General features: G+C 39.3%; 1 protein-coding gene across 1 annotated transcript; it reads left to right on the forward strand.

Annotated features, from left to right (window-relative positions):
• Positions 1–246: 246 nt before the first annotated feature.
• On the forward strand, positions 247–4,862 carry LOC118662051 (PRAME family member 9/15-like). Its single transcript, XM_036320673.1, has 2 exons — positions 247–270; positions 3,222–4,862. Exons 1-2 carry the CDS (start codon positions 247–249, stop codon positions 4,860–4,862), a joined length of 1,665 nt encoding a protein of 554 aa, XP_036176566.1.
• The last annotated feature ends 10,327 nt before the right edge of the window (positions 4,863–15,189 follow it).

The following is a 15,189-nucleotide window of genomic DNA, read 5'->3' on the forward strand; positions in this document are numbered from 1 at the left end:
TGGTTTAAGCCACCTAGTTTATGGTCCTTTGTTATAGCAGCCCTGGGAAACTAATCAACCAGCAATCTAAATATTTACTGCCTTTAAAAAAAAAAAATACAGGCCATACTTCAGATGATTTTGAATGGTTTTGGATATCATATTTTGGATTCCTGATTTACTAGAGTGTCAAAATTGCAAAAGACCTTAAAAATTAGTATTCAGGTTCATTTTGTAATCAACTTAACTGAATTTAAATGTGGTAAAATGGTGTCTAAAGTACTAAAAGAGGTAATATTGCCTAAGTCAGTGATGGCGAAACTATGACACCTGTGTCAGAGGTGACACGTGAACTCATTTTGGGTGACACACATCGACAGAGACAAAAAATTGCATAATTCAAATATTTGTCTCTGGCAACGGCCAGAGTTGGGCATCATTCGAGTAATATTATTATTCATGTTACTCATGATCAATAATGCAATTCTAAAACTGGATGTAAACATGTACGTTGGTGTTGTGTAGCAAAGATACATAGTGAAAACATCCAAGATACATTGTTCTAATATTGACATTAATATAAAAAGGTTAAGAATTGCGCTATAAAGAGATTAATCTTTACTCATGACATTTTATTTTTACTCGAGTGACAAAATGCCCAACACTGCAAAAAGTTAATAGGTAAGAAACCTATCAACCTTTTATAAAAAATGCCGCGATTTATTATTATTTATTTTTGAAGCCTCGTGATGGAGAATCAAAAAATAAAAAAGCAAGAATGAATGATAAAGGAAGTGGAAGTAGCAGTAGCCGACCCTTTCAAGACATCTGGACTGAGATGTATGGGATTGTCAACAGAAACAACAGATCATTGTGCATACTGTGCAATGAAACGGTAGTAAGATAGTCCTCCAGCTGTCCAGTCACTGTGGTGGTTCTCCACCAGGTCTGAGATCTGAGCCCCAGCCAACCCGGTCACAGCAAGAAATGCCAGCAGAAGCCCAGCTCAGGACTCACTGGTCATGTCTGGGTCTACTGTGCATTTGGCTCATGGGCCCACATGTGTGTGGTTGGCTGTGATTTTGTTCTGCAGACAAATTCCATGATTCCTCATGGAGGCAGCCTGTGTTTGTGCCGTCCTTTTCCAGGAGAGCTCAGCGACAGGCATCAGCACTGACAGCAGTGCCTCCTCTCCTCACTCCAGGGTCTCTTCAGTGGCGCTGTCTTCTCTGTGTAACGCAGAGTTTCCCAGAGTCAGAGCCTGGCACACACAATGGGTGCTCAGGGGTGTCTGTAGGGTGAGTGAGTGGCAGGAGAAGGATGGGGAACTAGAGGAAAGCTGTGCAGGCCAAGAGCTCCACATGGCAGCAGCGGGCTGGCCACAGCTGGCTTTTCTCACACCACCAAGAACCACCCATTCATCCCACAGATGTCTAAGGAGCAATGATTGTCCGTGGCTTCAAAGAGCCTCTGGTCCTGCAGACCACAACGATGTCAGACAAATACAGAACAGAATGATATTGGGGGCAGGCTTATTGAAGTGGGGACATTGGGAGCTGGTGGTCATAAGGAAGATCACTGGGGGTGTGGTGAAGTGAAGGGGTGCCATGAGGGCAGGAATGGGGCCATGGAGACATGGTGTAGTGAGGGAAGGCACTTGCTGTCTGGGAATGGTTCTTTGTGGAAGAAACCCGACCCTCACTCAGAGAAACGTCACTTGGTGGCAGCTGCCATGATGTGACAGGGTTAGGTGTGATTGGCCCATGTTTATTTCTCTCCCAGGCTCCAAGACCCAAAAGAGCCCGTGCATCCTCCTTCAGTGCTTTTTGGGCTTGAAAATGTCCAACTCCCAGGCCTGGCCTCTTTCCCTCTAATCACATTCTTAGATTTAATCTTCTCCACCCAGTAGCTGAGCTAATCCCATCTTTCCCAGGGGAGACCCACCCTTTTCTCCTGGGAGGGAACAGAAGATGCAATCTCTCCCTTTGCCCTCTAGGATGGCACTGTCTGTCCTCCAGTTTGTCTCCTTTTAAACCCTAAATTCACCCACAGAAGAGTCTTTCCATCTCTCTTCTTTCCAAGAGAAAACACCCATCTGTTACATGGCCCTGAGTCATTCTCAGGGTTCCATTAGGATGGCCCACCCCCATCCTGCCCAGCCCTGACCCTGCTTCCCATGGAGATTCTTACCTGACCTCCCTCAGAGAAGCCTTGGGGTCTACAGGGACAGCCACATTCTCACTTGCCCACCCCTTAATCCCTGTGGAGCTCATGACCTGCTATGTCACCTGACATAAAACCTCCCTTGATGCATGGACACATTTCATTTGTTTTCTTTGGGGATGACACCAAATGGTGTCAGCTGTGGGTGTTGGCTGTTTAACTGTGGATACATTTGGAGTACTCTAATGTGGCCAAAGACCCCCAGCCACCATGCTCTCAGGTTGTTTTTTTTTCTGTTTAACCTCAGGAACCCATTACACCTTTGCCGGAAGCTGGTCCATCCTTGCTGCTTGACATAGTCGCTGCAGGGAAGAAACATCTGCACAGCATATGTGTCAAGGGACCTGGCATATATGGCATACTGTTCTTAATATGTTTGCTCCCCTTCTTGGTGCTATGTGCTTTAATCAAAGTCACCTCTCTGAGAAAGGTTGTTTCCCCAGGTAGGGATTTTTCCCTGAAGTTAGGGAGGGAATAAAACCCCTTAACTAAATGCCAGGCGGGTAGTTAATCATTTTAACTAGGAAGAATCACCCTTAAGCTACATAATCTTTACTCCCTGGAATGGAGATAAGAAACGCCCTAACCTTTGGAATAGAAATTGAAAAGATTAAAATCAACTGGTATAAATACAGATGTAACAAGACAATAAAACACAGAACTTGGCTGGAGAACCTGGCTAGAGATTCTGGCTAGCCTGCTGATCAACTTAACACTGTCTCTGTGTTATTCCTTCTTCGCGGACTCCGTCCACACCTTTGAGGACCCCTGGACCTGCTGGGGTTGGACCCCAACACACCTTCACTGTCTCACACTGAGGATGACAACTGGGGACCATCAGTCAACCTCAGTCAGTGTCTGTGGAAGGAATCAATGAGACAGGCCTCAACCTAGCCCCTCCCTAACTTTCTCTCAATCCATTAATCTGGAGAGAGGAAATAATCCTAAGAAGATTAAGGGGTGGAGACTGAGGTTTCTGATTGGATGTTAGCTTTTGAAAAGGTGTATAAAAACCTCAGGCTCCAGAGGAGAGATTCAGAGTCCTCCAGCTCTGCAGTCAGTGCCGTGGTTCTCCACCAGGTCTGAAATCTGAGCCCCAGCCAACCCATTCACAGCAGACGTTTTGGAAGGATTCCTTTCTGAGAACTTTGAAGATGGACATCCAGACCCCACCCACACTCGTGCAGCTGGCAGGAGAGAGCCTGCTGAGGGACCAGGCCTCAGCCATAGCAGCTCTGGACTACCTGCCGTCTGAGCTCTTCCCGCCGCTGTTCATTCAGGCCTACCGTAGGAGAATCCCGGAGCCCCTGAAGACGATGGTGCAGGCCTGGCCCTTCACTGTCCTCCCTCTGGGGGGCCTGCTGCAGTTGCCTGGGCTCATGGTCTTAAAAGCCGTGTTGGATGGGCTTGACATTTTGCTTGCCCAGGAGGTTAGGCCCAGGAGATGGAAACTGTGGGTGCTGGATTTACGGAGCACAGGTACCAACTTCTGGAGAATGTGGTGTGGAGACAGCACCTGGAATTGCTCATGGAAAGTACCAGTGGCTGTGCACAGCTCCAGCCCCAACAAGGAGCACCCCTTGGCTCCCTTGGAGGTGTTCCTAGACCTTAACTTCAATGAAAGGGACGACCGGGATGAGTTTCTCAAGTACATCATCCAATGGGCCCAGCAGAGGGAAGGGTTGCTACACCTGTGCTGCAAGGCACTGAGGATTTCTGAGGTGCCCTTCCAGAGGGTCAGCAAGGTCCTGGATAGGGTGAAGCTGGAGTGCATCCAGGAGGTGGAAGTGAACTGCACCTGGGACCTGCCCACCCTGGGGACGTTTGCTCTTTACCTGGGTCAGATGAGTAACCTGCAGAGACTCTCTCTCTCCCGCATTCAGGTGTTGACAGAGGAGGACCAGGAGGAGGAGCAGGAGCGGGAAGAGGAAGAGGAGTTGGAAGAGGAAGAGGAGTTGGAAGAGGAAGAGGATTGGGACAGGAAACAGCAGGAGGAGCAGCGATCATTTTCCCAATTCCTCTCTCAGATGCTCAGGCTGCGGCACCTCCGGGATCTCAACATGGATTGTCCCTCCTTCCTCCAAGGCCGTCTAGACCAGATACTCAGGTGCCTGCAGACCCCCTTGGACAAACTCTGCATAGAAAATTGCCAGAGGCTGACGCATTCAGACCTGACACACCTGTTCCAGTGCCCGAACCTCAGGCAGCTGAAGTCCCTGCATCTGTTTCACCTCAGCCTGGCGGATTTTAGTCTTGAGCCCCTCCGAGCTCTGCTGGAGGCAGTGGCACCCACCCTCCAGGACCTGCGCCTAGATAACTGTGGGATGGTGGACTCCCAAGTCGAGGCCATCCTACCTGTCCTGAGCCGCTGTCAGCAGCTCAGGGAGTTCACCATCTCTATGAACAACTTTTGCGTGGCCACCGTGGAGAAGCTGCTGCGCCACACAGCCGGGCTGCGCAGTTTAGAGCTCGAGCTGTACCCTGTCCCTCTGGAGTGTTACAGGATCCAGGGGATCCTCAACCAGGAGAGACTTGCCCAGATCCGGGCTGAGCTCAAGGCGATACTGAGGGAGTTAGGACAGACCAGGACCATCTATATTTGCGGCAAGTGCTGTCACACATGTGGCAACACTAACGTTTATGACGTGGCATTTTCATGACGTGTACCCATGCTCTGCCCCTGTAATGACCCTGCTCAGTGGGATCACTCAGCAAAAGCTTTGTTCTGGGCCCTTGGAAGCTGTCATATAGAACACAGTGTATTATGCAGGGGGAACCCATGTTCCAGATTAATGCTCCTGTGAACTAGGAAAGGAAGGGACCAAGCCCAGGTCCACGATTACAGGGGCAAATGTTGGGGAGTTCATGGGACCTCATGGGGCAAGTGTCCTAGAATCAGAAATAAGAATCTGATTAGCTTGGGGGGGAGGGGGGGGGTTTGCGCTCCAGCTGCATGTGTGGGAGTTAATGCTGAGGTGTATGGTTGTAAAGGAATGATCAGAAATAAAGACAATTTCAAAGGTCAACACCCCCCCCCCCGCAAAAAAAACAAACAAACAAAAAAAACCCGGTATTAAGCAGAACGTGGAATGTAAAGAGACATTTTGAAGCTAATCATTGTCAGCTCTTGAAAAAAAGTATCAATGAAAGGAAGGAATACATTTCTAGGCAGCTACACCTCTATAAAAGTCAATCAAATTCCATCATTAAATTTGTAAGATGCTCTACAAATTAATATGAGCAAGTTACTGTATTGCTCACTCCATAGCTCAGCATGGAAAAGCCCTCAGTGACGAAGAATTTCTTAAGGAAACATTTCTAAGATGTGCACAAGCTCTATTTCACGATATGAAAAATAAAGATGATATTATTAAAAGAATTTCTGAGTTACCACTCAGTAGAAATACTATCAAAGACAGAATAATAGATCTTAACAAAAACGTACAACGTCAATTAAAAAAAGACTTAAATAGTTGTAATATTTTTCGATTTCTCTTGATGAAACTACTGATGTCACATCAAATGCTCTGTTGGCCATTATTGCTAGATATTCTGTTGGTCTCACAATGAGAGAAGAGTTGATAAGGTTAGAATCAGTGCCAATAAGTACATCAGGAAACGAAATATGTAAGGTTGTTATAAAAACATTCAGTAACCTAAACATTGATATCTCTAAAATTGTGTCAGTCACAACAGATAGGGCACCAAATATGGTGGGAAAAAATGTGGGATTCCTGAAATTGTTTTTGGAAGCTATTAGACATCCATTTGCACCTTTTCATTGCATTATCCATCAGGAGGTGTTGTGTGCCAAATCGAGATTCTCAGAATGAATGATTTAATGTCAGGTGTAACAAAATTGTGAATTTTATAGCTTCTCGACCCCTTCACAAGCGAGAATTTACTGCACTTTTACAGGAAGTTGATTCAACTGATGTTCAATAATCAGTAGTTGACTACTGATGTTCAATAATGTGAGATGGCTGAGTCGAGGTAAAGTACTTGAGCGATTTGTGGAGTGCTTTGAAGAAATTATGGTATTTATTGAGAATAAGTATCTGGCAAACTTTCCTCAGATCAATGATCTTAAGTCGGTCAGCAATTTGATGTTTTTACAGATCTCTCTGTTCATATGAATGAACTGAACTTAAAATTACAAGGTTTTGGCAAAAGTATTGACGTTATGTTTGGATACATCAAATATTTTGAAAGTAAACTTAAAATTTTCAAATGAGATATTGAAACTAAAACTTATAAGTATTTTCCTCGGATAAAGAAGTATTTTGAGAAGGCCACTACAACAAGTGTAATGGAGTCCATACTTATATACCAGAATATAGTAAACTCATTATTTGAACAGTTCAGCAAAAGATTTGACCAATTTAGAAGCTTAGAACAGACCATTAAAATAATTAAGTATCTGGATGTAGTTGTTTACAGTACTTTGAAATTAAGGGATTTCCAATGGATGCAAATTGACGACTTAGAGATAAAACTTGCAGATTTTCAAGGTAGCACTTGGACTCATGTGTTTGTCGACTAAAGGTTGAAACTTGAAAATCTGGAACAAAATCGTTTGAATAATGAAGAAGAGTGCAACTAAAAACAAGAAATTTTGAGTGCTTGGAACAGAGTACCTGACACTTTTAGCGACATAAAAATCTAGCGATGGCCTTGCTAACAGTTTTTTCATCAACATATTTTTATGAGACTTTGTTCTTAGCATTAAATAATATTAAAATGAACAAAAGAAACCGGCTAACAGATGAAGTTAGTGGTGCTTGTTTGGCCTTGAAGTGCACCAAGTATAAACCTGCAATCGAAGAAAAGCAGACAAACTTCAGCACCAAAAAAGTCACTAATTTCTAGTTTTCGTACCATTTGATTATCATTGTTTTTATTATTATTTTTTCCTAAATGTACATTGTTTTTCTGTTTTTGTTCATTCTATAGATATTTTTGGTTGATTTTTCTTTGTTAAATGGCATTTAAATATATAAAATAAATATCAAAAATATAAATCTTTTTTTTTTACTATGGTTGCAAATATCAAAAAAAAAATCGTGAATATTTCTATATGTGACACAGCACCAGAGTTAAGTTAGGGTTTTTCAAAATTTTGACAGTCCGAGCTCAAAAGGTTCGCCATCACTGGCCTAAGTGGTCATAAAGTACAAATAAGTTTATTCTCAGAATGATTCCATTTTCCTATGGTTATACAAGGATGCATTTAGGACCATTAAGAAGTCAAGATAGTGACTTTGATACCTAGGGCAAATGAAAATGAATGTCTCTTTCCCACTCCTCATAACAACATCTCAGGAATGTAACTTGCACTGAACAAAATATCGTTGCCCAATCGCATACTTTGTTTTTAAGTAGGGGGTTCTTAACAAACAGCAAGAAGCCTACCACCAACTACAGCACCTACAGCCAGGCACTCAATTCAAAGGAGCATCTTGCCTTCACTGCTTTCAGCCATGTTCTTATTTTTGAATTTATTCCATTGTCCTCCCAGTTTTCAATCACTCCATGAACAAAGATGTGTGAGAATAGACTATATGTCAGTCCCTTGTTATTCAGTGGTGAACAAGAAAAATGAATAAAGTCCTGCTCTTCGGTGACTTAGTACATGTGACTTTAGATGTTGTCACCAAAGCCCTTATATGGTACCCTGGATGGGAAAACTGAACTCAAGTTTCCCTAATCATGTACTTGATATCTCTTCAGGATCCAGTGTATTCTCAGCTCTGGGTTTTCCACACGCCTGTATTCAGTTGAAAGTCCTTCCTGATCAATCGCCAGTCTCTGAGACCTCTGGTCTCCCCATCTGATGCATATCTATCTAAGGAGGGCTCCTTCATATATCCCTAGAAAGGAAAGAGAGAGAGCACTGCAGGGTTGGCTTGATGGCTTACCCAAGAAGCAAGGTTGACATAAGTTCAACCATTAAAGTCACTGGTATGTCACAGAGGCTGAATAAATATTTATTTAGTTCTGGAGTGAACAATAGTTTATTGCTTAATCTGTTTACTTTTATCCCAGAATGTTAATTAAATTAAAATTTCAGCTTATATTTATTGATGTTTCATTATAATATTTTCATCATACTGGATTTGAACAATGCACTAAGCATTGGAAATAGTTCTACTCAACTCATTCAACTGAACTACTGCCTTTAAATACATTTATGTAATAAAAACAGATTGTGGTGATTTTACCAACAGAATTACTTTGAGTCAAACTACAAAGAGTAAGCCATTCACTGACACATAAAAAAATACAGATTAATTCTCTCTTTATTAGAGGGCAGATAATGCAAGGACTTCTTAGATGATGTTCTTTTTTCATCATAAACTTCCAGGGATTTGCCATCTTTCCTAACTCTTCTAGCCTCTCTATTTATTATTGTTTATCCCAACATTTTTGTTCCTTGCTCACATTTTCTCTTAGCTCCATTTTGCAACCACTGCAGACAGACCAGTTTTTCTGTCAGTACTGGTGATCAGCTTTCCTGCCACTAAAGACCAAGAACATATTTCAAATAATGTTCTTTTGCCATTAACCCTAATTTCTGTATAACTGCACTTAGAAATTAAAAGTATTTGTGTGTTATATAAAATATATGTGTATGTATATTTGTATTATCCTATATAATAAAGCAGTAATATGCAAATTGACCATCATGCCCTCACACAAGATGGCCACCAAGATGTGGTCACAGGATGGTAGCCCCCATGTCATCACAAGATGGCCGCCACAAGATGGCTGGCAAGGGAGGGCAGTTGTGGTCAATCAGGTCAGCAGGGGAGGGCAGTTGGGGGTGACCAGGCCTGCAGGAGAGGGAAGGCAGTTGAGGGCAAATGGGCCAGCATGGGAGCAGTTAGGCATCAATCAGGCTGGCAGGAGAGTGGTTAGGGAAGCTGTGGGCAAACTACGGCCCGCGGTCTGGATCCAGCCCGTTTGAAATGAATAAAACTAAAAAAAGAAAAGACCGTACCCTTTTATGTAATGATGTTTACTTTGAATTTATATTAGTTCACACAAACACTCCATTCATGCTTTTGTTCCAGCCCTCTGGTCGAGTTTAAGAACCCATTGTGGCCCTTGAGTCAAAAAGTTTGCCCACTCCTGGGTTAGGGGGTAATCAGGCTTGCAGGCAGAAGTGGTTAGGGGCAATCAGGCAGGCAGGCAAGCGGTTGGGAGCCATCAGTCCCAGATTGTGAGAGAGATGTCTGACTGCCAGTTTAGGCCCAATCCCTGGCAGTCAGACATCCCCTGAAGGGTCCCAGATTAGAGAGGGTGCAGGCTGGGCTGAGGGACAAACCCCTCTAGTGCACGAATTTCGTGCACCAGGCCTCTAGTTTTTACATATACATACATATATAATAGTTTACCACCATTATTAGCCACTGTGGCTTATAACATTCTACCATAGAAAAGGACCACTCCAATCATGAATCTCACTTCCAACCCTCAATACATACAACTTTATTTTGTGCCACCCTCTATTTTTTCTAATATATTTTAAATTTATACAATTTAATACCATGTTTATGTTATTTACCTCTTCTCAAAATAGACTCTGTTTTCTTTATGCCTAGATCCAAGTATGGGTCATCAACTGCTGGAAACCAAGTGAAATTAGAAATTGTTTTTTTCATGCTGATATTGATAATGCATATTCTATAAGCCAATTACATTAGAATTTGTTTTCCCTTATTTTTAATGTACTCTCCATATTCCAAAGTTAATTTAAATTATTTTATTTATTTTTCTTAAAAATTTTTAAAAAATGTTTATTGATTGTAGAGAGAGAGGAAGGGAAAGGGAGAGAGAGAAAGAGACATGAATGAGAAGAAACATTGATTGGCTGCCTCCTGCACACACACCCCATCTCTACTGGGGTACTGGGGATCAAGCCCGAAACCCAGGCTTGTGCCCTGACCATGAATTGAACTGGCAACCTCCTGGTGCATGGAATGATGCTCAACTGAGCCACTCCAGCCAGGCTAAATTATTTTTAGAATATAATTATTTTCTAGTCTTCTTTGGAATCCTAAACTTTATAGATGCTATTATTTTTCTGAAAGAGTTTAATCTGTGTTCCAAAGAACTGAGTTAAAGCACGTCTAATGTAACACAATCTATTGCATGGATTATAAGTATGATTTTACATATGCTGAGATATTCACTTCTTTATTTCACATATTAATAATATACCAAACAAAACTCACAGAAAATGAAAGCAAACCACTTCAAAATAAGCTTCTGTATTTCCCATAGAGACCAATTAAGTTTATAATGCTAAGACATTTCTCAAACTTATTTGGAAACATTGAAAGATGAGTTATCAGAGAAAATTACAATTCATTCCCCCTGGATTTAATTATAGGATGTAATTCAAAATATAAGGCAATGTGTGTGGAAGACAAGCAAAACTCTTTGGGAATTCATTACAAGATAGCCACACAACATTACCCAGTTCCATATTTCACCTGAACACCTTTCATTAATTTAGGAAGAAAGTATACTGTGTCTTCAAAAAGTAGAATTTAAATGCTACCTCACTGACCATCATCACACTCAATAGTTTTATATGACAGAACCACACTTGGAAAAAAAAAAGAGTTACAATAAAACCACAAACCAATGGTTTATTTTTATAGTCAATTGCACGTGTCTAAATCAACCACTGAATCTTTTATTTTTTATCTGCTTTTATTCTTTTTGTCACTCATTTCTAAATGGTTGTATTTTTAATTCAATTATTTCTAAATGTTAATACCAGTCCTGAAGATATTTAAAAACCAGGTTGGATTGCTCTCTAAAAACTTAAAGCTTGTTGGTGAAGAACAGTAGGTCATTTTGCAAAACCCTTAGAATCCTATAGCTATTCTTCTTATCTTCATATTAAATTAAGATTTCCTGAAATAGCACATTGTTGAACAACCATACTCAGATATGCTTTTTCAACTACCAAGTGCACAATAGCCAAGAAGAACAAATGCCTAAACATAATAAATTGTAAAAAAATTATTTTGTGCATCAGATCGCAACACTTTATTTTTTAATATCTTTTTCTTTCTAACTCTTAACAGATAATTTGTCTTAAATTGAAAATACAATCATTTATTCTCATGTGAAGGTTGCATACAAATGAATCAGATTAGATCAGACTCTTGACTCCAGTGTCTACAGATACAGATTCAGGTTAGAACCATATTTATTTCATCTTCTTTGAAATGGCAGTTGCAGGGCTTATGTTTGTTTTACGTGCCCCATCCTGAGACCCACGCTCTTTGAGACATATTCCTCTCACGATAGGCCATCAAATCATAAGATCCAAGGCAAATCTTTGTTTGTGGTAACATCACTACCTTCCATTAGCCCAAGTAAGTAATATGGCCGAGCCCAACATTAACACAGGGAGTAATTATATTTTACTCATATAAGAGGGACAAAATGTCGAAGTTTTACAAAATATAATCCAATGATCATGTGCATACTTTTATTTTGCATTCTCCAACTTTACCTTTAGATTTACATTTAAATTGTGGTTATACTTTAGGGCTTTTGTTCCATTAGCATTATTATTCAATCAGAGTAATTTTTATTATACAGTCTTTTTTCAATAAACCAGCTATTTTATTATTATAACTAATGAAGTAACTATTCAATGTTATTAATCTAAAATAAGCACACTTTGCCCTAACTGGTTTGGCTCAGTGGATAGAGCTTCAGCCTGTGGACTGAAGGGTCCCAGGTTTGATTCCAGTCAAGGGCATGTACCTTGGTTGTGGGCACATCCCCAGTAGTGGGTATGCAGGAGGCAGCTGATCGATGTTTCTCTCTCATTGATGTTTCTAACTCTCTATCCCTCTCCCTTCCTCTCTGTAAAAAGTCAATAAAATGTATAAAAAAAATAAAATAAGCACACTTTAATAAGCTTCTTTTTAAAATTACTAGACTACATGCTCTCAATCATGAATCAATCTGTTTCTTTCATTTCAAAAATCACTTTTATGCAAAACAATTTGCAGTTTTATGAAAATATGCTTTGAACCATGACAGCTTTGAAGATTTGTGCTTGTGCTCACCAATATTTATTTTAAAACTTTCTTACTCTAAATTAATCTTGGAGTATGATTTTGAGAATTTTTACTCTTTATATTTTTTCTATATTTCTGTATATCTATTTTTCAAAGAGTAATAGATGGATATGATTTCTAAGGACCCAGTCTGATGATATAGTTCATATCCATAAAAGAACAATTACATAATTTTATTTTCATCTATTTTTAACATCAACTGATATGCACAAATTTAAATAAAGAAGGCCTTGGATAAATCCTATTAAAATTTTCTGCCAAAGATGGAACTCGCTATCAAGCAAAACAAAATTTACTGTTCCTTATTGGGTAATTATAATTATACTTTTAAAAATATATTTTAGAGAGGAAATTTCCATGTAGCCTTTTGTTCCTGGAAAATTTGATTTATAATCAGTCACTTTTATTAAGGTTGTCCAGTTCATTTTTTTTATTTGAGGCATTAAAGGTTTTTGTTGTTGTTGTTCTTTCTGGTACAATACTGTAAATGAATCTTTCCCAGGACATGGAATAGCACATGGAAAACTGGTGAAATTATGTTATGAAGAATGTATTTTGGAGGTCTTAAATAGAATTATATTTTCAAAGCTTTTGCTTCTAATTAGAAAAATGTCTAAAAAAATTTTCTACTAACTCTTAATTGATTAAGTAGCTTACACATATCTGGATAAAAAGGAAAATATAAAGGTCATTGGTAATATTATTTCAGCCACAATATTTAGGATAGAGTAAGAAGCAAATATTTTAGGATTCTAGTGACTTAGTTATTTCCTATTAGAGCAGATTTTTTCCAACCTTTTGTGGGGATTTGGCTCTTTAGTCTTGGGATTATAACACCTCTTACCACATGGTTCTAATATATTATTGTAGGGTCCTAGAATGAGTCCACAAAGAATGAAACAGATTATTTTTGCTTCTAGTGTGTAGGATGTAGCCACATAGAAAGGTATATCTTCTCAATTTGGGTGAAGATGATGATCTTGATGATTATTGGAAATAGAATGATTTATGTCTCAATGCAAAATAGATTTGGTGATAGAATATGGGAATCATGAAAAATATGGTATTTCATGAGTCCATTTCACTCAGTGGATGCTAAATGAGACAAAAACAGAGGAGTCACCCACTTGCTGATATTAACACATGTTATTTCTTTTCCTGGAATTTCTAATTCATGTAAATCTGGGTGCTCCTACTGAGCTTTCACAATTCTGCTTAGAAATCTTTCCTTTTATGATGCTTCCCTAATGATTACAGCTTCCTGAGATAATTAGTTTAATTTTTGAGTCATTTCTGGAACACCTACATACTTTTACTGCTGCAAAGATCACAAATGACATTGTTTTTATTTATGCATAAGTTCAGCTGAGGTGGCAGTACCTTAATTCTTTTTTTCCCCCCAGCCCAATACTAAGATTGACAAATGCTAGTTAATATATACCCGTGGAAAGGAAATTATGTGATCCAAGAAATGGGAAGCTTGAAAATGTTTTTTGTCAATTTTGGGTTTACTAATTTTTACAGATTTTTTTCTACCTTAAATATGAATTAGAAAATGTTCTAGTGAAAAGGTAGGGAGAAATGCCATTGTACAGAAAAACAAATTTTAAAAATTGGATAGATATATCTCAGTGGTCTATAAAAAGGATACAGGAATTTTTTGTTGATCATTTGAATTTTTATTCTCAAGAGCCTAAGAAATGGAGATATGGAACAGTTTATTGTAGATTAACTACACAGAAATCAGACTTAAGTCAAGAGTTACCCTTTGAGTAGCATATAAGTGAGAAAGCTGAGGGTGAACAAGGAGATGGAGGAAGATGTGTCCAAGAGGAAAATATTAGAAACTATGAAGAGTTAACTGGGAATTGGAATGCAGAGGTCCAGCAATGAAGCATAAAATAGTATATATCGGCACCATTCTATAAAGGATGCCTTTGAAACACCTGATTTTTGGAGTGTGGAAGAGAATGGAAATTTTCCTTAAGAACAATAAACTTTCATTTCATAATTTCCATTTTTTCCTCATAAATGTAAGCATAATTCATAGGTTTCAGCATAAAATATTTTAACTTAAGTATATATTTCATTCTTTGTTATGCAAGAAACACCCAGGCTATTTTGTCATATTTTCTCAAATCATAGTATTGGTTAATTCCTAATCTGGCCTTCCTATATCAGTGGTGCCTTGAAGGAAAAAGAAAGTATGGTGTTGTTAATTATTGCAAGTTAGTACAAATATATAGTTTTCAGATTCTAGGCTTATTTTCCTTTTTTATTTCTATTTAAACTTAAGCTGGTTTAAAAATTTGCCTTTTCATTAAAGTGTATGAAGAAATAAAAATGATAATGAGAAATCTAAATTTTGGGGGGGTTCTGATTAACGATGTTAGAAGATATTTGGCCAGAACTCGGGATTCCTGACTGGTTAATAAGGCAGAAGTACAGAACAGATTCTCCATATCAAATGACTTTCTTTACAGCAACAAGACTCCTGTCTCATATCACAACATAGTCTTCTGAAGTGGTAGACAAGCACACTTGAGCCCACAATTGCTTCTTTTTATTTTTTTCAAAATTCACCAGAAGCCTAAGTACTACACTAAATGTAAACGAATGAATTCCTCTGGGAGTACTAGGTATGTCCTGAATATTTTACCACACAATTGGCATGGAAAAAGTGAACCAATGTGGGAGGCAGATACCTCTATAATGCATGCTTTAAACTGTTCACTACATACCTTTTTCTAAGGCCCCCCCATCCCACTGTATTCTGGTTGATTTTTTTTTATGGCCATGAGAGGGGGGACAACATTGAAGAGTAGTTTTCTCATTCCTTTCCAAGCTGTGACTAAACCTATATTTCAAGGAAGTC

This window comes from Myotis myotis, unplaced genomic scaffold, assembly GCF_014108235.1.
Source record: "Myotis myotis isolate mMyoMyo1 unplaced genomic scaffold, mMyoMyo1.p scaffold_m19_p_8, whole genome shotgun sequence".
In the NCBI taxonomy this organism is placed as follows: domain Eukaryota; kingdom Metazoa; phylum Chordata; class Mammalia; order Chiroptera; family Vespertilionidae; genus Myotis; species Myotis myotis.

What these genes read in the sequence shown, in the direction of transcription:
- LOC118662051 (XM_036320673.1), top strand. Translation starts at nt 247, where the DNA reads ATGGTGTCTAAAGTACTAAAAGAG. An exon ending in TGTCTAAAGTACTAAAAGAG is followed by an intron (nt 271 to 3,221) that starts GTAATATTGCCT and finishes TAAAAACCTCAG; the next exon opens with GCTCCAGAGGAGAGATTCAG.